Below are 24970 nucleotides of genomic sequence, written 5' to 3'. Positions count from 1 at the left end.
ATTATATATTATATTAAGCGTATTTTTAATCATGAATTTCTTTAACTCAGCATTTCTTCTCGTTAGCTTTTATCCGATAAATCATTTATGTCAATAAACATTTCGCTTTGATACTGTATCTAAGAGCCGAGATGGCCTAGTGGTTAGAACGCGTGAATCTTACCGATGATCGTGGGTTCAAACCCGGGCAAGCACCACTGAATTTTCGTGTGCTTAATTTGTGTTTATAATTCATCTCGTGCTTGACGGTGAAGGAAAACATCGTGAGGAAACCTGCGTGTGTCTAATTTCATTGAAATTGTCACATGTGTATTCTACCAACCCGCATTGGAGCAGCGTGGTGGAATAAGCTCTAAACCTTCTCCTCAAAAAGGGAGATGAGGCCTTAGCCCAGCAGTGGGACATTAACAGGCTGTTACTGTACTGTTACTGTATCTAAAGCTTCGTCTCTATCCTGGCATGGCATTAAATTGTTCCTCGTAGCATTCATATTCCTTGTGTCATTTTTATGTATTTTTTCACTTTATATATTTTACTATATACTACTTAGTGTGAAAAGAATAATTAACAAAATGATACTGCTAAAGCTACTTACACGATAATTCAAACGAACTGGTTTATTCCGGTTTTAGTTAGTAGCCGTTATGTGTATTAATAATAAAAGTAATACTAGAAACATACAAACGTCACTAAGCTGATTTATCTGTTGTAAGTAGCCTCTCGCATACATAAAATCCACAAAACTATTAAAAACTGTCTAAACATATATTTTAAAGTTTTTTATCATTTAATGCTGAAATATTATATTAATTTTGATTAAATACTCTAATAATTTATTATTTCTTTTATTATTATTCTAATTCTAAATCTAATCTAAATCTACCTACTGATGGTAGGGCTTTGTGCAAGCTCGTCTGGGTAGGTACCACCTGCTCATCAGATATTCTACCGCAAAACAGCAATACTGGATATTGTTGTGTTCCGGTTTGAAGGGTGAGTGAGCCAGTGTAATTACAGGCACAAGAGACATAAAATCTTAGTTCCCAAGGTTGGTGGCGCATTGGATATGTAAGCGATGGTTGACATTTCTTACAATGCCAATGTCTAAGGGTGTTTGGTGACCACTTACCATCAGGTGGCCCATATGCTCGTCCATCTTCCTATTCTTTAAAAAAAAAAAAATATTGTTGCGCCTTATAACTGCATTGACATATTTAACAATATTCATATTATTTTTGAAGTCTGTTATTTCAATCATGTTTCTGTACACACACATAGCACAGTATTATATAAGTTTCATTCCGCTCTGTGTGTATCATAAAAGAAAAATATAATTTTTATTGATTTTTGTTTATTTGAATTGGTGCCATCAGATTATGAGAGATATACAATGCGCCTGTTTTTAGTCCACACTCTTGTGTACTGTGTCAGTTGCACAGTTGACTAGTGTGGCCAGAATTACTAAGGGTATAAGCATCATATTTTATCAGCTATTATTAAAAACAAAATTACCAACATATTTTAAAACTAATTATATTTTATTAGTAATAACTATTTACAATAAATAAATACTACATTTTATGTTCATGTTTCAATTTCTATATTTGTTAGTTGGATCCCCTGGAGTATATTCTGAATAAGATGGAAATGACTCTTGACCTTTTTCTACTGGTTCTGGTAGAGAACCGCCATCTAGCAACCTTTGTTTTTCAATCTTTGCAGCATTTATCTTTTTCATTTCTGCAATGGCAAGATTCTTGGCTATTTCTTCTTCTGTAGGTGGCTCCATTCTGTAAAAATAGCATAGCTTTTTTTAATAATGGTCAAGGCCCATTGCTGAGGCAGCTGTTTGATCTTTTACTGTTTACTATATAGGTAATTTGTTGTTTACGAAGGCTAAATTTAATGTAAAGAAATCAGATATTTTTAATTTTCTGCACCTAACTACAATATATAAAGTGATTCTATTTATGAAAGAAAAAATCACTTTATAAAGAGGGATGCTGACAGGACCCCAAGTAAGGCCCAGTCACATGAAGAATAGTTCCCAAGTAGAGACCAACAATTGTCTGTACCCCCCACTTGGCTTTTCATTCAAATACAATGAGAAGTATATTTTTAGGCATATATTATATTTCAATAATGTAATGTCATCATAATGTAATGTCATGTGTTTACTTCCCAGATGCTTAACAATAAAAAAAGCATATATCTCTATCATCCCTAAAGTACTTCCTCTAGTTTTCTTTGTCATGTGAGCCATGAAACTTATTATAAATTTTCTAGTTATTGAGACAAAAAAAATAAGGAAAATTGTATAATAACAGATATATATTTTGTAAAACTAGTGTCCCACCGAACCTTGGGCCAAAAATTTGCCTTTGGTAAAACATTAAATATTTCACATACCTTCTCATTCTTAGCCATGCTTCCCACTCCGCAGGTAATGGGTCTTGAAAATCTAAGCCCTTCGGTGGGTCATACCAACGTGAAGGCTTCCTCTTTCCTTTACTTGGATCTGCAGGGATTTCATAATATACATTTCCAATATAATCCTTCCCTGCAAATAAACATATTATCAACACTTAAATTAAAATTCGTATTTTGTAAAGTAATATTCAAAAAATAAAATATATATTGCCTATATTCTTTCCTTGGATTTGCCTTGGTTTAAGGGAATTTATAAAATTTCTGATAACTATTCTCCAAACGTGTCTATGTTCACCCATTGCTAAAAGAAAAACTAAAGTTAATGATAGAAATATGTCTGTTGCAAATTACAATTAAAAAATCCATTCATCATTATATTATTTTCATTTCATCGATTTATACTTCATCTTACTTTTGCGTTTTTATAATAATGTTCATAACAGACGTTTAATATTTAATAGACAATTTTGTACACTACCACTGTCAAGTGTCATATAATCAGAGTCAGAGATAAAAAACAATATATTATTTTTGTTATTTAATTCATTTGACAGATTTGATTTTTACTATGTAAAATATAAATAATAATATTTGTAAACACTAAAAATGTTATTATTTTAATTACGCTACAATATATTTGGAGCTTATTCCACCACACTGCTCCAATGCGGGTTGGTGGAACCCGCATTCCACCAACCCGCATTGGAGCAGCGTGGTGGAATAAACTCCAAACCTTCTCCTCAAAAAGAGGAGAGGAGGCCTTTAGCCCAGCAGTGGGACATTCACAGGCTGTTACGGTACGGTACGGTACAATATATTTACAGAGTTGGCAGCTCTTGAAATATTTTTGTCGTATAAAAGTGAACTTATCCCAATTCCCAGGTCACGGTAGCATGCGCAAGCAATCTCGTGGCGCTCCTCGTTAAGATGGATAGGGTACCGCTGGTATTTTAGTGGATATTCCGATGTTCGGGGCGCACTCGGTGCCTTGTACATCGGCGAGCCCCACACACGCCCATTGATCCCGTGGGGGAAACGCGTAATGCGTTTTTCCAGCGTTAAAAAATCCCAATTCCCAGCCTAAGATATTCGGTACACAATTTAAAAAAATAACTATTAAATATAAAAAATAATCGTTCATTATTTATTGACCAATAAAGATATTACGTAACTAGAGCGTAATTAAACTAGTACGAAATAAAGAAAATAGCTCGTGTTTATCACTTATGTACAAAAATTTTACACAAATCAACCAATCAGTGCACTTTTGGCAAAAACTGATAAAAACAAATAGACAGAATTTGAGTCTTTTTACAAGTATAATATCATTGTTTACCATTTGTTCAAAATGTAAACTACTATAAACAAATAACATCTTAATAAATTTTACAATTAAAATGTAATAATTGTCTTAATAGCTAAATATAAAACAAACATACTAAATTTAAATCTCCTTAAAAGTAAAAACAATTTGGATTTCCAATAGATTTTAATAAAAAGTATGGAAAACGTTCTTTACTCGGTGCTAAGGCTTTTCAGCAAGCTCTTAGGTATCATCGGTCATATTTACCACCAAACAAAAATACTTTTGTGTTTCAACTTGAAGACTAAGTAAGGCAGTGTATTACAGCCATAAGGAACATAACATTTTAGTTCCCAATTATGTTAAGGAATGGTTAATATTTCTTACAGAATCATCCCTATGGGCGATGGTGACCACTTACCATCAGGTGGCCTATTTGTAATTTACTTACCTACTTTAAATTTAAAAATAATAAAAATGCCAAAAACTACTTACTAAATCTTATCTGTGTGCAGTGTATAAGCTTAGTGATTATGTTCTCTGTGGAGTACAAAGTACAGGTTGCTTGTCTTGTGTCAAATACTGTCAAGATATATTCAACGCTGATTGATAATTTGATACATTTTATAACATTTTCTGAGACGTCATACGAAAGCATAAGGATATTGTAATTAAAAATAGTTAAATTTTACTATAAATAAATCAATATTAAACCGCAATCATGGCGAAAATGGCTTTTCAACACCAAGCCGGAACGGCTATGGAATGTCTTAGTGTTAGTTTGGAGACCACTCCCAGTTCTAGTTTTGTTTCTTTCTTTATTGTTTTCTCAAAAGTAGGTAATTTATATGTTTAAACATCTCGCAGATTCCAATAACCCTTCAAAAAGAAGCCGGTGTTGATGCAGAAGGTCGAGAAGTTATGAAATGTGGGTTCAAAATCGGCGGTGGTATTGACCAAGACTATCGTAAGAGTCCCCAGGGCTATACGGACAATGTAAGTACATAATTAATAAGACTAGTAGTATTTACTATATATGTTTATAGAATTATTACATTAATAAATGTTTAATCATAATTTGTGTTATTTTAAGTATGCATCATTAGCCTTTATTGATAACTCGTGTTTTGGTATTATTAAAGTTTGTTCTTAATCTGTTTTATCATAAGCATGATCAATCAATTATATAGAGTTACATGTATAAAAATTTTATTTAAAAAATATTAATTTATTTTAATTGCATTAAAATAAATCAATAATTCTTATTTGTATAATATAATTATGAATTTTTATTTATATAAGTATTGTCTTTGGTTTTAGGGTATTTATGTAACGGAAGTTCACGAAGGAAGCCCTGCTGCAAAGGCAGGTCTAAGGATGCATGACAAAATTTTACAATGCAATGGCTATGACTTCACAATGGTAACACATAAAAAAGCTGTTAGTTATATAAAAAAACACCCCGTCCTTAACCTACTCGTAGCTAGAAAAGGGGTAACATCTACATAACTGAAGATGTAAAGGTTGTTTTAAAATTTCTTTAAGTTGAAAGAGTTCAAAGGCAAGTATTGTAGAATGAGTAATTTTTATAAAGTTATTTATTTTTAGAAATATTGAGCATTTAGTTTGTATATTGAAGAACTCAGTAATATTATATTTTGTTGTTAGTTATTTTTCATGGTTTGGTAACTTTTAAGAACAGTTAACACCATTTAAATGAGTGAGTTACCATTGTAATTTTTACAAATCTTAAGAGTTGGCAAAATAGGAGCATTCATATTGTCATGCAGATGACATGTGTCCTGCAGTATAAACAAAATTAGGATAATGGGTATTTCTCATAATATATAAAGATTAATTGAACTATTTATATAAATGTTAAAAAAAAATGTGATGAATTTTAATGTATGGATCATTTATATCATATTTTTGTCAATTATTATCATGTTATTGATAATAATTTAATGGTTAGATTATTTTAATAAATGTACATTCCTTGATTTATTTTTGCAATGTGCCAAATTTTGCTATCGCATTTCTGACATACTTATCATTTATTTAAATACTCTCGTATTTAAAACATTAATTTTACAGACAGAAAATAATTATGGGTAAATAATATCTTTGGGTACTGCAGTGACATGCCAAAGAATAGTACATGTTAATCTTTTCCTAAATGAGATTCCAATTCAATTAACTGTTGATAATTTTTTATTTGTTCTTAAAAATAATATTAGTAATGCCTTTTTTTAAGAAAATACTAAAATTCCTATTTAACAATAGCCAGGGGATCAGGATCAATACTGAGATTTTAACACCACTAGATGGCTCGTAAACCATTGTGCTATTGGCACTTAAGTATTTTGTATATTTTATGACTTGTATTGTCAAAACAAATGTGTTTTTAAGTAAATCATTGAAGCAACAGTAATTTATTTATTAATTAAGTTTTAGTATTAAGTCATATTTATTAAGGTACAAAACCCACCACTCAAACACTTTGTGTTTTGTGGTGTCACTGTCAACTAAATAAACATTTATATATTATGTTTATGTACTAAAATGTTCTGGCTAAATAGACTTTTAATGTAACTGGCTTCATAACAAATTAAGAAAAGTGTACCAGCTGATATATATTTGAATTACCTACAATATAGGAAAAAGTTTATTTTTTATCTATTTATATTATTTTGCAATAAGATTATCTTAGCTATACTTTATTTAACTGCAAAAACCTGCTTTACCTTCAATATACATATATGTATGTCTTAAAAATCTACTCATGTAAAATCCAGAACATTTTTTTTCCTTAAAACTCTTTAGCAATAAGTTTGTTATGAATTATTTAGAGCATAAAACATTTTTATCCATTTACAAATGAATAAATAAAGCAATACACATAAGTGTTTTTGTTTTTGCTGCTTATTTTTTAAATATTTAATTTTATACAATGGTCCAAAGTGAGTTTCACATTTACGCTTTAAGTGGATAGCATGCATTTTAATTTAATAGTTTTATTTTTGCTACTACAATCAAAAACTTATGTAACTTGATATACTATAATTATCCTTAAAAAATAATTAAAAAACTAAGGTGAACTTATTGTAATTTCTAAGAAATAATGTAATATAAATAACTGTTGCACCTGAAAATACTGTAAAATAACTCTGTTGATTAAAAATTACATTAAATTAAGTTTTTTATAATTGTAACAAAAAAAAAAACATTTTTACTATATTAAATATGCAGGGTTTTCATTTATAAAAAAAGCATCAATATCAAGTATCAATTCTTGTTATCACTTTCACTGCCAAGCTCATTTACTAAGATATATTTTATGATGATTTTCAAGTGATGAGACTCAATATTTCAAGTTATGATTGTGTGTGTTGGAGATGATATTTGTATTAACTATAAGACCTTTACAGAGTCATTGCTTGTATTGATCACAAGTTTATTGAATTGTTATAATTATACAAAATTGTAAGCAATTATGCAAAAATAATTCACTTGTAAATATAAAAACTTGCTGCCATGTGACATTAAAATATTAATGTAATTTTCTTTCATATTTTTATCACTTTTTATGAGTAAAACAGTATTACAGATTAGTACTGTGAAATATATTTGACATGAATATTCAATACTATGATATATTCATAGTAAGAAAACTCTTGTTTCTATAGGTTGTTCAGAATAAAAATGTTATTTAATTTATACTGTTGTCTCTTTATTTCAAACAAATTAAAACTATAATCACATTCTATGAATAATAATGGAACAGATGTTTATTTCATTCCCCTATTGATGCATTTGTTTAAGCTTTAGTTGGAGGCCAATCCCATTGACTCTTTGGAGGCTTGGCAACTAATGGCTCCCATGGTTTCCAGTTTAACATTTTACGTGCCAGATTTAACTCATTTTCAGCTTGAACAATAAGTTCTTCGGCTTGACCACAGTTTATTTTAGTTTCAATTTCATATGTGTCTTTTGTCTAAAAGTTATAAAAAAATCAGGCTTTAATTGACGCAATTTACATCAATAAAATTACAATGTCTTCAGATAATAATGTAATAAAATTACCTGTTTTAAAACAGCAGCTCTTTCTTTAACAATCTGTTCAGTATATTTCCTATATACTGATGACTCGGGCATCTTTTGGAGTGTTCTGAGAATTTTGCCATATAGTGACCCTAAAGTATGATGAGGGTTAGGTGCCACAGCCATGCCCACCAGGCCTGTCGTCTAGAATATACGATTATAAACTTCAATTAAAAACATATTTTGCAATAATTACCAAAGTTTGACTATTTTTACTAATTTAAAAAAAATCAACTTAATGAAATTAATGGCTGTTATATAACCATTAAATTCAGAAAGGGAATCTACAGGTAGTAAGTAAAAAGCTAAAACCTTTTTAAGCAACCCCATTATCCTATGATTATTTAGAGAAAACTCTAATTTTCCTAAAGATTTATTCCGTAAATGCCTTTGGTTTCGATATTTACTTTATAAGAGTTTTTGACAGTGACAAATGACAAGATATGTTAGGTACTTTATTAATTTTAGTTGATTTTAGAAATAAATTGAAAAAGTATGTACCACTAAAAAAAAAAAAAAATTATAATAATGTATATAGCTCGGCAAGATAGATATTTATGAGAAAAAATTTACTTCTATATACCGAGCTTAAAATAAATATAAAGAAAATAATATTTGTAGACTATAAAAGGCTTTTGATCTTATCGAAACCTAATCTGTTTTAGAGATTTTACAACGGTGATTGACGATACATTCAAGTGCTGGAAAGTCTGTATGACGAAGCCAAAGTACAAAATCAGCAGTCTGAAGGACATCCCCTTATTCCTCTAAGTATGAGGATAGGCCTCAAGCATTGAAGAATAAGGGGATGTCCTTTATCTTAAATTGTTCATTTATCCTTTATATGATATGCGCTGCACTAGACGGGGCATAATCTTAAGCAGTGATTACCAAAAAGCATTCCTTTTTGAAGTGAAGATAAAAAAAACATTTTTAACATCATGACCATAATAATGAACTTGTGATTAATTTGAATTGTTGCGTGGATTCAAGAGATGAGAATTTAATAATTTAGTAATTACATTTTAAATGTAACAGTAATGTAATTTTAAATATCATTCATCGACATTGTAAAGTTTTAATAACTTATGTTGTTAATTTTTAATAATTCATACCAATTACAAAAATATATAAAATCCATATTTTTTTATTATTTTTATTTTTTTGTAATGGCAATCAGTGATTTATTTATTATTTATATTTGAGTATGTTCACCCAATAATGTTTCTTGTCAAGATACATGTACATCAGAATCACGCACTACGACAATAAAATAAAAATCGTTGCATTACAGTAAAATAGAGCTTTGCAGCCATAGTGCAAATGTTAAAAAGTAAAAATTTTGAAGTATTGATTTCGGTGTGATTTAGTCCTTATGAAAAGGTAATCATTGATTTGTAATGTACCTTTCTAGACTTGTTTGTCAGGATTTGAGGCACAGTAGGTGACAAATTTAAGTTCAGAGGAGAATTACGAGAATTAAAGCAGCCATCAGCTTTGATTAGTTATTACCTGGTGTTTGAGTGATAACGTTATTTTTATTCGATTACTAAATCGAATCAGTATAGATTAATCGAAGTCAATTTAAGATGGCCAAAACTCAGTTTTTTGGGAAGACATGTAAATAGCTCTCAGAATAAATTCTACATGTATTGCTAAAGGACCATTGAAAATTAAACAACCGCTCAGTCTTAAAGTTTAATAAATTTTCATAATTTCATCTATAACTATAATAATCTATAATTAAACATTATGATACATGTATTCTAGATAACAGTAGATTTCAATTGGTGTGTTGCTTTTAACTGAAAAATGGATTTATAAAGCAGATACTGTTGCTAACAGCAATTGTTTATTGAGATTTAAAGATAAATTTTAAAGGTATAAATTTCAATATAATATGATAATAAATGGTAGACAACTTTTATTAACATATGAATGGTATTATTTTATTATAGATAGGTGTTATCAACCATGGATACACTGTCAACAGCTCAAGATGACAGTTCTGGTGCCAATCCTAGTAGTGTTAAAAGTGATGATAGCAGTCCTCAACATGAGGGTGGTAGAAGTTCACCACCACCAAAGTGTGCAATATGCCTCGGAACGTGTCGTAACAAGTCATTTACCGATTCTTGTCTCCATCAGTTTTGCTTCAAATGCTTACTCACCTGGAGTAAAGTAAGTCATTATTCATATTATAAGTTGTAGTTATTTAATTATAACTATTTTGATATTTATAGATAATTTATCTATAAATATCTGAACATGCATGACACTAAATGCTTGTGGTGGAAATTGTTTTCATGTCATTTTAATTCCCTGTTGGTTCCTAAAAGCAAAAGACCTAATCTTTATTTATAATTGCAATATTATTTCAGGTTAAAGCAGAATGTCCCCTGTGTAAGCAAAACTTCAGATCAATTATTCACAATGTCCGATCAAACCATCAGTATGAAGAATACATGGTGGAACAAAGGCAGACTGATGAAATTGCTGAAAGAATTGAAATTGACAATCTTGCAACAGCTACTAGAAGATTTAGATACAGGTAAAATCTTTGTCATATATAATAATAGATTATTTAAAATCTGTGACAGAAAAAGTTAAAAAAAATATTATAATATCCTAATTACAAGTCTGCAATGAGCCCCTTTCAAAATACAGATAATTAAATATTACTTCTTTTTGTGTAACATAATTCTTATCTTGTTGCATCACAGCTATCCCTTGTTTAAGGGAATACTGTTTAGTAATAAGCTCTTTGTACATGTTAATTGTATAATGACAGCTTCTTTTAAATTACTTTGCTTTATCTTAAAATACTCTAAGGATTTCAAAAAGGCATTTATACAATAGCTTGGTATGAAGTAAACTTGAATATTGTTGTCAAGTGTGGTTGGTTACCAAATCACCAATGAGAGAATAAAATGTGTTCAAAAGAATCATTAAACGTTTTTCGAATGAATCGAGCTTTTAAAATGAATTGTTCTTTAAAATTGACCACACTCGAACAAAACTTGGACAGAATGATCCAATCGCGAATATATAAGAACTGTGTAAAAAACACAGTAACACATTGGTTGTGACAGGCTCTCATTGTTTAAGAAAAAGTGTGATTATCTCTTCGTTTAATAAGTTAATTCCTTTTTTCTATTAAATATTTTTTTTTTATGGTAGAGTAGAATATGAAGCATTCATTTGATGATATTTAATTGCCTAGGACGACGCTGACTCTGCCGCGGCGGGAGACGATTGCCATCCAGCAGCTGTTGCTCCACTATCCTATGATGGCGGATGTGTTTCCCCCGCCCGCACACCGCCGCCGATCACCTGCCTCCTTCCGTCGCACTGTGTACCGTTACAACCTGTGGGCTAGACCGTTGCCCGACTTCACCGGCAGGTTTAGAGACTGTTCGCCTGAATTTTACAGGTGAATGACACATCTTTTTATTTCATGTAATGTATACAGAGATGATTTGATCTATAAATACTTATTAGATTAATTTCATTTTGTAGGTACAACGATTCTCAAATGCATCGGCTTGTACCATGGCTGAATAGAGAACTACATTATTTATTAAATGAAAACATTGGACACATTTCCTATGTCATTGCACGAATTTTAGAATTACTCCCTCAGTACCACATCAACTCACCCGAGTTCAGAGAGACTTTGCAGAGATATTTTGGAGATAGAACTGAACATTTTCTACACGAGTTATACTGCTTCGCTTCCACGCCCTACGACATGACCGGCTACGATCGCAACGTACAATACACCACGGACACCAGGGTGTCCACGATGGTCAACGAGGTAATATCGAGCTCGGAGTCCGAGGCGAGCGTTGATTCCGACATCGTTATGATCTCGAGTTCCGAGCCGGTCGACCCGCCACCCGGCCCGTCCCGAGTGCCCGCTCCGGCCCGCGTGCCGGCCCCCGTCTACCCGCAAAACTATATTCCCGAACCGACCGCCGACAACGTAATTCCTATCGAAACCATATCTCAGTCCGATACGGACGACGACTCATCGGAGGTCATGGTGGTCGGGTACATAAAGCCGCCCCAGGACCGGACGCCGGAGGTCGTCGACCTCCTGGGCTCGGACAGCGACGTGATCGTCCAGGAGAACCCGCCCGCCGAGACGCCGAGCGACGCCCCGGACGGGCGGCCCGCGCCGCTCGTGAAGCTCACGCTCAAGCGCCAGGTGCCCGACTCCGACAGCGACAGCAACTACACGCCGTCGCCGTCGCCGCCGCGCACGCGCCGCCGCCTCGGCTCCGCGCACTCGGCCAGCACGGCCGACACGCGCCGCACCACGCCCACCGGGGACGACCGCTGCTCTTCCTCGTCCTACATGTCCAGTACCTCCCCCTTCACGTCAGTCTCCTCTCACCCCTCCACCGATACCGACTGTTCCAAGACCGAGAACAAAAGGAAGAAGACTCGGAGGAGACTCGGGTACGCGGAGAGAAATAGAAGAAAAGAGAAATATCTTTCCCATCGCAAAACTAAGAAATCCTCTAACAATCTGCCCGTGCGAGAGAAGCGTGGTAAACGTAAGTCCCACTCCGGAAAAGGCGTCAAGTCCTCGAAGAAGTCTAGCGAGGCGGTTTCCGCCTCAGCGTGCGAGGAGCCGCCGCAGCCGAATCTAGACCAGCCCAGCACCAGTGGAACGTCTAGGAATAATAAACGTAAGTTAGAAAATAATGTAAACCGTCGCAGATTAAGCCGCGAGAGCAAAAGACTGAGGAGTGTTGTTAACGTAATTAGTAATCAAAAAACCTCGAGTGAATCGAGTGGTAGTTCAAAATATTCGCCGTATCAAAGTTTGAATACAGACTCGATGGACTCGGGACCGAAACGGGATGATATAAACCGGTCGACGGAAAGCAGCAGACACGGAATGGTCACGGATAACTCAGATTCCGATGACGATCTACCCCTAAATCTTTCTATAGCAAACGCATTCTCTTCGCTGTAAATATCTCAAAAACATAAATAAACATTGTGATAATTTTATATTATTTATGGATTCTTGGATGTATCTTATCTTTAACGAGCTGGATCTCTAAAGGATCGCTTAGTGTGTCATCTGTACTGTTCATTCATTCATTCGATTTAAATATTTGGTAATAGAATTAAAATTTAATGTAGTGTGTAAAAATCATTCAATTAAATTATTTATATTAATTCCACGTTTCTAAAAGAAAAAAGTGAGACACGTGTCAGATCCTAGCATCATATTGCATGCCATCTTTGTAAATATTGTTATAACTGATGTCTTATTTTTTCTTTGTAATATATCCTTTCATATTGTTTTCATCCAAAGTCTAATATTGATTTACGAAAAATGCTAATGACATTAAGTGTTAACTTATTGATCTTAATCGATTGATTGTATTTGATATGGTCATTGCTTAATAAAGTAATACGAAGTAATTTTACCAAAATGTCATCAATACCACATTCGATCAGATGGCAAATCACTTAGCCCTATGTACAAAATTATTCAAAATTCCAGTGTCGTTTTATAACATCTTTATTTTAAGATAATGTTAGATTTTGTTTGAAATACGGGTATTTTTTATCGAATTTGAAGATTCCATTATGGTTTACAATGAGTTGAGAATATATAGCGAGATGTAAAATTAAACCTGAGATACTTAATTGTCATAAAGGAATATGAATGTACCAACACGTTGAGAATGTAAATACGATGACATTCAGTACGTCTGATGAGGTTTCATTATTTTCATAGAAAAACTAAAACCGCTATTCATTGTACAAAGAAAATAAGAAGTGCTGAACTGTCTGTCGAATTAAAAGTTAATGTACTCAATAAACCCGGAGTTTTATTACATTTCATGTTATAAATCGGAATAGAAAAAAGAGATGAAAAGACTTTATCAGAAATACATGCATATTTTTATACTTTTTTAAATACTTTATCTTTGCCAATATAGCGCAATGGATAGAACATGTGGATCTTCACGATGTTCGCGAGTTCAATCAAAGCAAGCCGCCATTGAGATTATGCGTCGCCTTCAAGCAGTTCACAACAAATTATTGTGGGAAAAAATGTGGCGATATTGGTTTCTAATCCGGTAAATTGAATATTGTAATATAGTCCATTCATTGAAAACATACAAATTTTCAATACTAAAAGTCAAGGAGAACATAATTGTATTATATATATAAGCTAATATAGTTTGGTAGATTAGTAGAGCTTGTACACTGCTCGCGCCGCCATCTCGGATAAATAGTACCACTTCCTGTTACTTGGTGGTTGGGCTTTGTGGTAACCAACTCATCATATATTCTTACTTAGCAATACTTGGTTATGTTGATAATGTAACTACAGGCACAAGGGACATAAGACCTTAGTTTCCGAGGTTGGTAGCACATTGTCGATGTAAGGGATGGTTGAAGTTTCTTCCTGGGTCAATTTGTGATGACCACTTACCATCATCAGGTTGCCAATCTAGCTGTCTATTTTAAATTTAAAAGAAAAGTACAAAAATCTGTTTTTCAATACAACATCTCTTCAGCGCCACCCCGGGTTAAATAGTTACAAAAACTACAGAGCAGAAAATTTCCTGTAACTTTTTCCTGAAATATTTTGGAGTCAGATAAATTTATACGATTTCCAAAATCGCCAGTATATATCAATTGTTTTATCAATACTTTTTTGTTTTATTTCTACACCGCCATGAGGTAGACTGAGAGTTGCGTCTTCCGGTTAAGGTGGAATAAGCATCTAACTTTCACCATAAGACCTAGTCTCTACACGGTAGCAGGCCTTTACTTAATAGTCTAGTAGGAATGTATGAAACGTGTAGTAAACAAATCGTACACATGCACACGCGTTTGTGAGGGGGGATCAGGTGTTAAGTCCTTTTGTTTATGCAAAATTTTGAAGATCGCTAGAGTAGTTAATATCTTCAGACAGACTTTCGCATTAATAAAATACGTTAGGATGAAAAAAGATTATAAAATAAAAGATAAATTCGAGGTAAACTTATATTGATTCAAATACTAAACTTAAGTCAAAATAACAATACATTACAAAAACAAGATAAAACTTGTTTGAACGTCGCACATCGAATACAACAACGTCACGTACACTTTCGAAATAACGTTTTAAACTTTAAGGATTTGTGCCACAGATAAAAAAATAACTTTTCAGCTATTGTGACGGAGTTGTACTTGATGCGGCAATTAATTGTAGGTAACAATTCTGATTATGGCAATCGGTTTTTAAACCTGTATATAAAATATATATATTTCTTTCTTAATCTTATTTAAAAAAAAATGAGCAATAATGTAAGCCATCTAAGATGGACGGTATTTTCCAGTATGTTTTACCTATTTTTGAAAAAGCAAGACAAAGCATACAATATTTTTAAACTGCATTTTAGCGCTAAACAATATATTAGGCCATATTTTCATCACAAAGCTTTTAAAGTTTATCCAAACAGATAATATAATAGTCCCATTATTATAATTTTAAAATATTTAAAAAAAAAATTGAATAATGTAAGATGTAAAATAAAAACTCTTAGATCATTTTTAAATCACTAAGATTAAAATAAAATACAAATAATTAACGCAAAGCTCATTAATGGGCAAAAGAATAAATATTACTTACAAGTTAAAATACGAAATTCATCGTTATCAATAAACTCTAGAAGAAATTTTAATAAGACAACTTATTTTATTTTCATATTCATATACGTACTGGAATAAACTTATTAGAAAATGTCTATGAAATTAACATAAGCATCCATAGATAAATAAGGCTACGATCGTTGTAGAATTTTAAGTTTATTTATACTGTTACATACTGACCGGCAGAAAAATGTTATTAAATAACATTTAATAACGACGTATAATCTATACGTATAAGAATTGACTCTTGATAACGGAGACAGACGTCCGGGTTAGTTGCTCCCCATATTGATTTTTCTTTAATTCTAATTTTTAATACAGCGGATCCACACGGCTTACACGGCTTCATTTTAGTCGATCGACGAAAATTGAGAAAAATTGATGTAGATTTGAAATTTCATCAACAAAATTGTTAAAATCGTTATATATTTAACTTTTGCCTGAAACTGAACCGTGTACGCTTTATTAAAGCGCGCCGTTTGTTAAAACACGAAATAATCCAATGCCATTTATTTTCCTTAGAAAATAATAAAAATGTCACTACTCTAAAATCATCATCAAAAAAATCATAGTTATACACTATTTATATTATATAGTATATATTCGATGTATTCTTGAAAAATTAAATTTTAATGATGGCTTTGTAGAGCTTTTTACTATAATAATACGTAATACGATTTCAAAATGTTTTTTTTTTCCGTAATCTAAAATTTCCCGGTCGCCTGCTCCTTTTATCACATTATAGTCCAATAAGTAAAATGGCCTATGGCCTGTATATTTTTAATGTGACAACATTTAAATTATGAAGGGTTAACTTCGATCACCGTATTCATGTGCTGCGGATGAGGCTTGAACTCCACTACTTCTTTCCATACTAGTTCTGTAAAATAGATATATGTTTAAAAATCGTCAATTTAAACGCATATGATAATATCTCACTGACCGATTTCTACTACGACTGCCTTTATTAACAGATTAGCAAACTGCGCATCCATATTATAGCGCACAAGTGTGTGTGCACAGATCCAAACACAGAGCAGTCTTTATTACCACAGGATCAAGGGCTTTCAGAGGTTAACCCGACCTAGCAGGTTTGAACCGAAAACGTCGGGATCAGCTTTATAAGCAAGTTACTAGATCAACGCGACTGTTAAAACGCCTTTTACCTATTTCAATCAAAGGAGTAAAGTAATCTAATCTTGATGAATTAATCTTTATTTATAATAAAACACTATTTCACTTATCTACTTATATCCGCTAACTTATGCAGGATATCGAGCAATGATATCGCGTCAGTTCAATGTCAAGTTTTTTATTTGTCTTTACTCCTCTTGTGGTTAGAATACCGTAACAGCCTGTGAATGTCCCACCGCTGGGCTAAAGACCTCCTCTCCCTTTTTGAGGAGGCTTGGAGTTTATTCAACCACGCTGCTCCAATGCGGTTTAGTGGAATACACATGTAGCAGAATTTCAGAGAAATTAGACACATGCAGGTTTCCTCACGATGTTTTCCTTTACCGTAAAGCACGAGATGAATTATAATCACAAATTAAGCACATGAAAATTCAGTGGTGCTTGCCCGGTTTCAACCCACGATCATCGGTTAACATTCACGCGTTCTTACCACTGGGCCATCTCGGTTTTTTTGAGGTTGGAATAGGCTATATTTAAATATAAATTTTAAGCAATAGTATAACTTTTGCAGAATACAGCGCACGTGGGTTACCTTTCCACTTGTCAACTGGCAATTCCATGTCCTCGAAGCTCTGATCATAGGGCGCCGACACGGGCTCGTCCGTGGGGTCTGCGTACTGCGACAAGTACTCGTGCGCCAGCGCCTGCTCCGCCGTGATGCGTCTGCCCACGGTTATAAACCATAATATACAATCACGTGTAGAGAATTTACCCCCACTCAATACTTTTTTAAAGAAAATATGCCTAATAATGCAATGACCAGTATACACTCCAAAAAACTACATCTACTTGGATCTATTCATTGAATATAATACTCTTAAGTCATAACTCTTGTAACCATTCTGAGATTTCTTTTTTTACTTATCTTTTTTATTTCAAAATATGCTCAAATAAGAACGACGGTACAACAATTTTAATGTTTTTATTATACTATACGCACTTATCAGCATCTAGCTCCAGCATGAGCTCGAGGAGATTGACGGCGAGCGGGTTCGCGCCGCGGAACACTTCGCGGAAGTCACGTCTCTTCAGCGTGGGCAGCGACTGGATGTAATTACGCGCCTGAAATGGCCAAAACGATAATATGTAAGGTAGTACATAACAAGAACATTACACTTTAACCACTGCAGGACTCCTCTCCCCTAATGCACGAATTCTCTTTCATTCTCTCTTACATTAATGGAATAGTTCCGATTGCATGGAAACTGGCCACTGTTCATCCTATTTCAAAGAAAGGTTATAGTATCCTTCCTGAGAATAGGGATTCCTGTGGAACACAAGCATTGAAAAACGTTCAATCAGATGGGTAGCCATCGATGATTACTAAGAAGTAAGGATATCTCCGGAAACCGGGAATCAACTTGGACAAGCGAGATGGTATCCCATATGCGAGAAGCTTGATAAGAAGGCTGTCATACCTAGTTAATTCTTTGACTAGGTACAGCCTTTGAAATATAAAGACAAGCAGCAATATTCCCCTTATTTTTTTGACAAAGAACTTTACATGTAGACATCTTTCATAGATTTTTGTAATTATGCTATTAACGAATTTCTCTTTTAAAACAAAAAAAGACTAAAAATATCGTTACTATATATATATTAATAACTTTATCAAATTACGTTGCAGTCTATGAGCATTTTTTATTACTATGATTGAAATTGATACTGTTGAAGTGGATAAATAAGCAGTTTATTAAGATTCCCTCACAACCTAAAGACTTACTGCTTACTCTCATTACAAGAGCTAATAGAGCTTAATATCTGTATGTAATATAAATTTAGACAAAAAATAATAATACTGTATTCATTTAAGCTATACCGCATTAAAAAGTTTTTATTTCCTGAATAAAAAAAATAAAAGTTCTTCCTCAAGTGAACCATTTTGGCGCTTTAGCGTTTCTTTCATTCCACTGGCGATATTGTATTTCATCTTATTTAAGAGAGGACTAGCATATGCGCCCTGTACTTATTATATCTACACATATTATATTATTTCTTCAAATGCTTATGTACTGGAATCGTTTCCTTAAGCCTGTCATTGTGCCACATTATAAAATATTATAGAAGCAGCGCCAAGAGCAGTGTTAAAGCGTTTTATAGAAGCGCGGTTCTCTTTAAATCGCTTCACAGGTCAATGCCGTAAAAGTTGCATAGTTCATTGAGAAGTGATAGATATATTTATACTAATATTATAAAGAGGTAAAGTTTGTGAGGTTGTAGGGGGTAAACTCTGGGCCTACTTAACCGATTTCGAAAATTCTTTTACCAATAGAAAGTCACATTATTTGTGAGTGTCATAGGCTATATATATTAACCCGAAAAAATAAAAGACTTTGTGGTAGTCGGATTTCGTGGCCAACGCGACTTTTGACAGTCAGGAAATAAATCATAGCACTCAGTACTAACCGAACCACGATCATAATTTCATCACAAGTAAAAATGTTTACCGCCCAACGAAGTGGTTGCGGGTCAGCTAGTATATAATATACCTTAAACAATAGTTACAGCACAAACTGATTGACACATTGTTATACTTCAACATGAATTTGCAAACAATATGCACATAATAACAAAACATTTAAAACTATCACAAAAACATCACTCGACACTATTTACAAGTAATTACAGAGATAAAGACAAAACGGTTACAGTACAAAACGCAATATTTTTTAAATCAATACAATGAACAATTCATGGTTTAACGTTAATTGATAAGAAAATTCAAAACTAGAACAAAAACTTTTTTTTTCCTTTTCTGGCGTGTATCTACCTATTTGAGCGCAAAATATTCTGCCAATATCATGTATAAAATAGATGACACAAAAAAAAAAACTTTTCTATTCAAATGTTTTCCACAGATAATTAATTATTCGGCAATGTTAATACTAAGTTATTCTGACTGTATTATTTAAAAGCATTAGAAGCGCGACACGAAATCCAGAACTGAAATAAATTGACCCAATTATTAATTTTGTTCTAAAAAGTAGTATTCAACAATATTCTTTATCATGGTTCGGTTACGAGCCACGAAAGGTATATTTGTTGTTAAATAGCAGTCAATTTAAAACATCGTATAAAATTGGGTACGTCATTATCAAAGTTAATTATTAGTTAGCTTACCTCTTCGCTTATTATTTTGTCAACCGTCTCTTGTTCTGGTTTTCCGCACAGAAATAATATTCTTGTGAGATGATCAATATCTGAACGCATTAATGTTAAGGCAAGCACCAAACTTACACAAGCATAGTAACGAGACATTACCAGAGTTTAATTAAAGCACAATTACAAGCACAATAAATATTAAAAAAAGCCTTTAATAAGAGCCCATATGCAGATTACTATTTAGTTATCAACATTTATTGACAATTTTATGTATTTATGACATTACAAACAAATATCATAGACAAATTCCAATCTAAAAAGGAGTAAAGATAAACAAACCGTAGATCATATTCCATGCGATTCGCTAATAGCTCTGCCGTATAAAAACACTACAAACAGTTCATGATTAATATATAGTCATAAAGCCGAGATGGCGCAGTGGTAAGAACGCGTGAATCTTACCGATGATCGTGGGTTCGAACCCGGCAAGCACCACTGAATTTTCATGTGCTTAATTTGTGATTATAATTCAACTCGTGCTTTACGGTGAAGGAAAACATCCTGAGGAAACCTGCATGTGTCTAATTTCACTAAAATTCTGCCACATGTGTATTCCACCAACCCGCACTGGAGCAGCGTGGTGGAATAAGCTCCAAACCTCCTCAAAAAAGAGAGAGGAGGCCTTTAGCTCAGCAGTGGGACATTCACAGGCTGTTACGGTTATATTTTTATTTATCATATAACACCATTCCGCTTCACTACTTATACCTTCTTTAATTTACTTCCCAAAATTCCGGTACTAACTTCTCGGTCATTAAAAATGCCATTTTTTCGCGAATCCATAGTGAATACCATTGATCATTGAATCTTGACCAATCATATCGCGTCAATTCAATATCAATGTAGTTTATTAGTCTTTACTTCTTCTTTAGTTAGAATGTAGTTCACAACAAAGCAATTTAAAATCTGTTTATGGGCACAAATAATAATAAATGCAGACTTCTATTACGCCTAATATAATCAGGTATGTACATGTCTTTCAACCGGAATCTCCCACAATGTATGGATATACTCACAGACTCTGAGGATATTTTCTGCATGAATTCCTGTGCTGGTGTACCGAGAACTTCCATGATCAAATTTAACTGATGAATATCTGTTGGTCCATTAAGGTTTACAAGCGAAATAAAGTGAATTTATGCTACGTTGAAAGCTAAAATACAGTGTTACCACATAAAGCATTTTCTAATGATTTTATTATTGATGTGAGTCGTTATTAAAATGAAACTTTTACGTCTATGGACGCGATGATTATTAATTTAAGGATGACATCCAGTGCAGCATTTCTAAATGTAACAATTTGCACTTCAATCGCTTATTCTGTGTTGTACATGTCTTATCTTTATTTTTTCATTTGTTTTTTCATTAATCTTAACCTATATTTTTAGACTTAGTAAGCATTATAAAACTTACCTGAGGTATATTTAAAATATATATCACAGACCGCTTGAGTTTTCTCTATTGACACTTATACAAGATTTGCCATGCTTATTTAAAAAAAAAAACTAATATAAAGTGATAATGGTACAAATAAAGCATAAATAAAAAGATATATATAAAAATCTACGATACACATAAGTCATACATATGATAAAAAATTATAAGTAGCAAAAGGATACGGTCTGTGCCAGGGAACAGAGTTCTGCCGGTCAGTAGTTCGGCCATGATGCATCCGACAGACCAGATGTCGACAGTTTGATTATAGTGCATCCAGTTGAGCATGATCTCTGGTGCTCTGTACCACCTACAGACAATAATATTATGGATATGGATATTATCCATGTGTATTAAAATACATACAATAACCAAAATTTATATCATATACATTTACGGTGTGACAAAACATGAATCTGACAAAAATGCATTAGGAATCTCTCTCGTTAGAACACACCTGCTATAAATCTCATCTGATAACATTGCATGAAATAGTAACAAAAAATAAATATGATCTATATAATTGTTGATGTTTTTTTTTTTTTTATAGAATAGGAAGGCGGACGAGCATATGGGCCACCTGATGGTGAGTGGTCACCAACGCTCTTAGACATTGGCATTGTAAGAAATGTCAACCATCGCTTACATATCCAATGCGCCACCAACCTTGGGAACTAAGATTTTATGTCCCTTGTGCCTGTAATTACACTGGCTCACTCACCCTTCAAACCGGAACACAACAATATCAAGTACTGCTGTTTTGCAGTAGAATATCTGATGAGTGGGTGGTACCTACCCAGACGAGCTTGCACAAAGCCCTACCACCAGAGTCCCTTGTGCCTGTAATTACACTGGCTCACTCACCCTTCAAACCGGAACACAACAATATCAAGTACTGCTGTTTTGCGGTAGAATATCTGATGAGTGGGTGGTACCTACCCAGACGAGCTTGCACAAAGCCCTACCACCAGTAGGCTACAAGATGGGAATATTGATTGAAGATGTTTTTTTATGAAACAGGTAGCATACAGCATACAGGTAACATAACTGTAACATACTGCACTAAACTCAATTTCTAGTTAATTGAGAAAAGGGGAAAATGACAAGTTCTATTATAAATTCTGAGTACCGTAACATAATATTAATCAATAATCAAACGAATATTATCAATAATTTTATTCAAAACTTGATTAGAAAATAAGTTTTCAAAGATTGTGAAGTCTAACAAAGATTCTAAGCAAACAATTTAATGTGGCTTCATTTCAGACGAGGGAAAGGTAAGTGTTAGGTATCCTATGTCCATTTTTGTAACCCTGACAACATGTATGCAAAAAATTAATGATGATCGGGTGAGTAGTGATGATATGATGAAGATGTGAAAGTGTAACAGACAAACAACGTCACTTGCACTTATGATATTAGTTGATGTAAAATAGGGTTTCAATATCCCTGCATCTTATTTTAATGTTATATCATTCTATACAAATACATAGGAGATATAATTTCTTCTGTCTTGTGTTATTTCATGGTACCCGTGGAAATTGTGACAGTTTATTTTTCTAAAGCATTCTATTTGATGATGATTTTACTTTTGTAAAGTATATACATACCTTGTGGCAACATATCCGGTCATTTCTGTCTCAGTAGGTCGAGCCAAACCAAAATCTAATATTTTTAATTCACAGTCTTCATTTACAGCAATGTTTGAAGGTTTCAAGTCCTATAATGAATAACAAAATAATTATGTTGATTTATTAAGACTAAACATAGTCTTTACTAATATAAATTCCATACAGTTAAGTCTGTAAAATGTCTATAGTAATATTATTAGATATTTTTGTTGAGCAATCTATAAAATATTGTATCTTTGCACATGAGTTCTGTACTCATGAATTCTCTTTGCATTTTCCAATAGTCTATTTCATACCATATAATGTAAAAAGAATCCATATAGATTCTATAATGTTTCTCTAGGAAACGTCTAGGAAAAGTCTAGGAAAGACTACATAATGTTCTTATATAAATCATTTCATCATATAATTATAAAGTTAACGTATAATCATAAGCTGTAACTTAACTCTCATAAATAAAACTTCTGCATAAATTATAATAATTAAAAAAATTGTATAGTTGTTTTTTTACCCTGTGAATAATTCCCGCTGAATGGATATACTTCAGACCTCGCAGGATCTGATAGACAAGGAACTGTACATGTTCATCTGATAGCTTTTGAGTGCGAACAATGTTGTTTAAATCAGCACCCATCAGGTGTGTCACCAAGTAAACTTGTTGAAACTCTTCCAAGCCCCGTTCTGGACTAAATACATCTAAAAGACCTGCAATAAATTAAAAGTCCATTAAATGTTAAAACTAATATGAAGTTAAAATAATTAAAAAATACTAAATTGTAAATATAGATAATGTTCATTTAAAAGAATGAATGACTGATCCACATTATTTTATTTAACTTAGAAATAAATTACTTGAAACACTATAAGTAGATACTCCAAATAATATCCGCATAAATATGTTAGCAAAATTCTATAATAGAATGGTATACATTAAATAATGTTAAAATTACAAAAATATTGCTATAATTTTTGGTAGTCTCTTTGCTTATTAAGTATTAAAAAAGTAATGTATACACACCAATCACATTTTCATGATTCATATGTTTTAACATTCTCAGTTCCCGGTATGTTCGCTTAGCATGGACAGCTGATTGAAAGGGCCTTGCCAACTTTTTGATGGCCACTTTCATATTATGCAAAGTATCAATGGCAGAGCTGGAAAAGTTATTTAAGATTATACATTATCAAATCTTGTTATCAGTATTATGATTAATTCATTCCAATTATTGATGAGAATCTTTGGTTAATATGGAAGTTTTAATTTTCTATACAATTATAATATGAAAAATTTTAAGGATAAAAATAGCCAAGTTGTAAACTTATGTCCACACTTAACAGCTATTTTAAGTTTGGAATAAATTAAGGTGTCCTATATTTGTTTGTTATTTAATCAGTATAATCAATAGATAATATTTAATTAAAATGATAGGACATTCACGCAACCTGTTACACCCACACAAACCAGTGCTCTATAAATTAATTCCTTCAAAACGTTTTTCTTTACTATTACTTATAATCAATGCAATATGTTATCTTCTTTACAAAAAATATATTTAAAAATAAATACTGGCAACGTGCCTGTCCATTCTAAATAAATACATACCAAACTTGACCGTAAGCGCCAGAACCCACAGGTGTAAGCATTTGATATCTTTCAGGTACAATCCATTCTGTTTTATTGATTTCTACTGTGTGGTATCGAGGCATGGTTATCTCCTGTTTCAACAACTACTTACAATTATATAAATAAGAAATAAACGTAAACAAAAATTAAGGTTTGCGTTGAAAAAATAATTTATCTCACTGTCACACGGCGCGATTGCCAATTTATTGCCATTGGTAGCAAATTGTGACAGATAAGATATGACATTATTTAAAAAAAAAACCTAAATATATAGTATTGAGAAACATTGGAACATTCCTTGAATTCGAAGTATACAAATATATACCTTTCTAAGTTACTTATTATACCAAATAGGTTCAAAATTGTGTATTTAAAAGTACTGTTATACATTTAAATTTAATAAAGTGCAAATTATAG

At 32.7% G+C, this 24970-nt stretch overlaps 5 protein-coding genes across 9 annotated transcripts; 2 read left to right on the top strand and 3 right to left on the bottom strand.

The window, feature by feature from the left end:
- Nucleotides 1-1517: 1517 nt before the first annotated feature.
- LOC126772693 (NADH dehydrogenase [ubiquinone] 1 alpha subcomplex assembly factor 2-like) lies at nt 1518-2926 on the bottom strand. 2 transcript variants are annotated; one of them, XM_050493215.1, is made up of 4 exons: nt 2843-2926; nt 2642-2731; nt 2410-2560; nt 1518-1790 (listed from the first exon to the last, which is right to left on the bottom strand). In XM_050493215.1, the coding sequence occupies exons 2-4, from the start codon at nt 2727-2729 to the stop codon at nt 1592-1594; spliced, it is 438 nt and encodes a 145-aa protein (XP_050349172.1). In that variant the 5' UTR covers nt 2730-2731; nt 2843-2926; the 3' UTR covers nt 1518-1591. The 2 variants fall into 2 exon arrangements, with proteins under 2 accessions (XP_050349172.1, XP_050349163.1); XM_050493206.1 differs by lacking the exon at nt 2843-2926 and having other exon boundaries at nt 2642-2833.
- Nucleotides 2927-4329: 1403 nt separating this feature from the next.
- LOC126772706 (tax1-binding protein 3 homolog) lies at nt 4330-7450 on the top strand. The gene is made up of 3 exons (XM_050493228.1): nt 4330-4508; nt 4601-4729; nt 5054-7450. The coding sequence occupies exons 1-3, from the start codon at nt 4455-4457 to the stop codon at nt 5240-5242; spliced, it is 372 nt and encodes a 123-aa protein (XP_050349185.1). The 5' UTR covers nt 4330-4454; the 3' UTR covers nt 5243-7450.
- LOC126772713 (NADH dehydrogenase [ubiquinone] 1 alpha subcomplex subunit 5) lies at nt 7442-8294 on the bottom strand. The gene is made up of 3 exons (XM_050493241.1): nt 8147-8294; nt 7817-7978; nt 7442-7727 (listed from the first exon to the last, which is right to left on the bottom strand). The coding sequence occupies exons 1-3, from the start codon at nt 8162-8164 to the stop codon at nt 7551-7553; spliced, it is 357 nt and encodes a 118-aa protein (XP_050349198.1). The 5' UTR covers nt 8165-8294; the 3' UTR covers nt 7442-7550.
- A 773-nt stretch (nt 8295-9067) lies between these two features.
- Nucleotides 9068-13683, top strand: LOC126772408 (E3 ubiquitin-protein ligase Topors). 2 transcript variants are annotated; one of them, XM_050492779.1, is made up of 6 exons: nt 9080-9217; nt 9605-9715; nt 9793-10015; nt 10216-10385; nt 11058-11267; nt 11354-13683. In XM_050492779.1, exons 3-6 carry the CDS (start codon nt 9809-9811, stop codon nt 12819-12821), a joined length of 2055 nt encoding a protein of 684 aa, XP_050348736.1. In that variant the 5' UTR covers nt 9080-9217; nt 9605-9715; nt 9793-9808; the 3' UTR covers nt 12822-13683. The 2 variants fall into 2 exon arrangements, with proteins under 2 accessions (XP_050348744.1, XP_050348736.1); XM_050492787.1 differs by lacking the exon at nt 9605-9715 and having other exon boundaries at nt 9068-9217.
- Nucleotides 13684-14846: 1163 nt separating this feature from the next.
- Nucleotides 14847-24766, bottom strand: LOC126772588 (mitogen-activated protein kinase p38b-like). 3 transcript variants are annotated; one of them, XM_050492992.1, is made up of 9 exons: nt 24533-24766; nt 23948-24084; nt 23441-23634; nt 22909-23018; nt 21484-21608; nt 20881-20960; nt 17643-17764; nt 17235-17365; nt 14847-16388 (listed from the first exon to the last, which is right to left on the bottom strand). In XM_050492992.1, exons 1-9 carry the CDS (start codon nt 24634-24636, stop codon nt 16309-16311), a joined length of 1083 nt encoding a protein of 360 aa, XP_050348949.1. In that variant the 5' UTR covers nt 24637-24766; the 3' UTR covers nt 14847-16308. The 3 variants fall into 3 exon arrangements, with proteins under 3 accessions (XP_050348949.1, XP_050348952.1, XP_050348953.1); XM_050492995.1 differs by lacking the exon at nt 20881-20960 and adding an exon at nt 19823-19902; XM_050492996.1 differs by lacking the exon at nt 24533-24766 and adding an exon at nt 24382-24400.
- Between the last annotated feature and the right edge of the window lie 204 nt (nt 24767-24970).

The sequence above is a fragment of the Nymphalis io genome, chromosome 1 (assembly GCF_905147045.1).
Source record: "Nymphalis io chromosome 1, ilAglIoxx1.1, whole genome shotgun sequence".
Classification (NCBI taxonomy): domain Eukaryota; kingdom Metazoa; phylum Arthropoda; class Insecta; order Lepidoptera; family Nymphalidae; genus Nymphalis; species Nymphalis io.
Note: the sequence above shows the minus strand (reverse complement) of the source record. Positions and strands in the feature narration are given on the sequence as shown.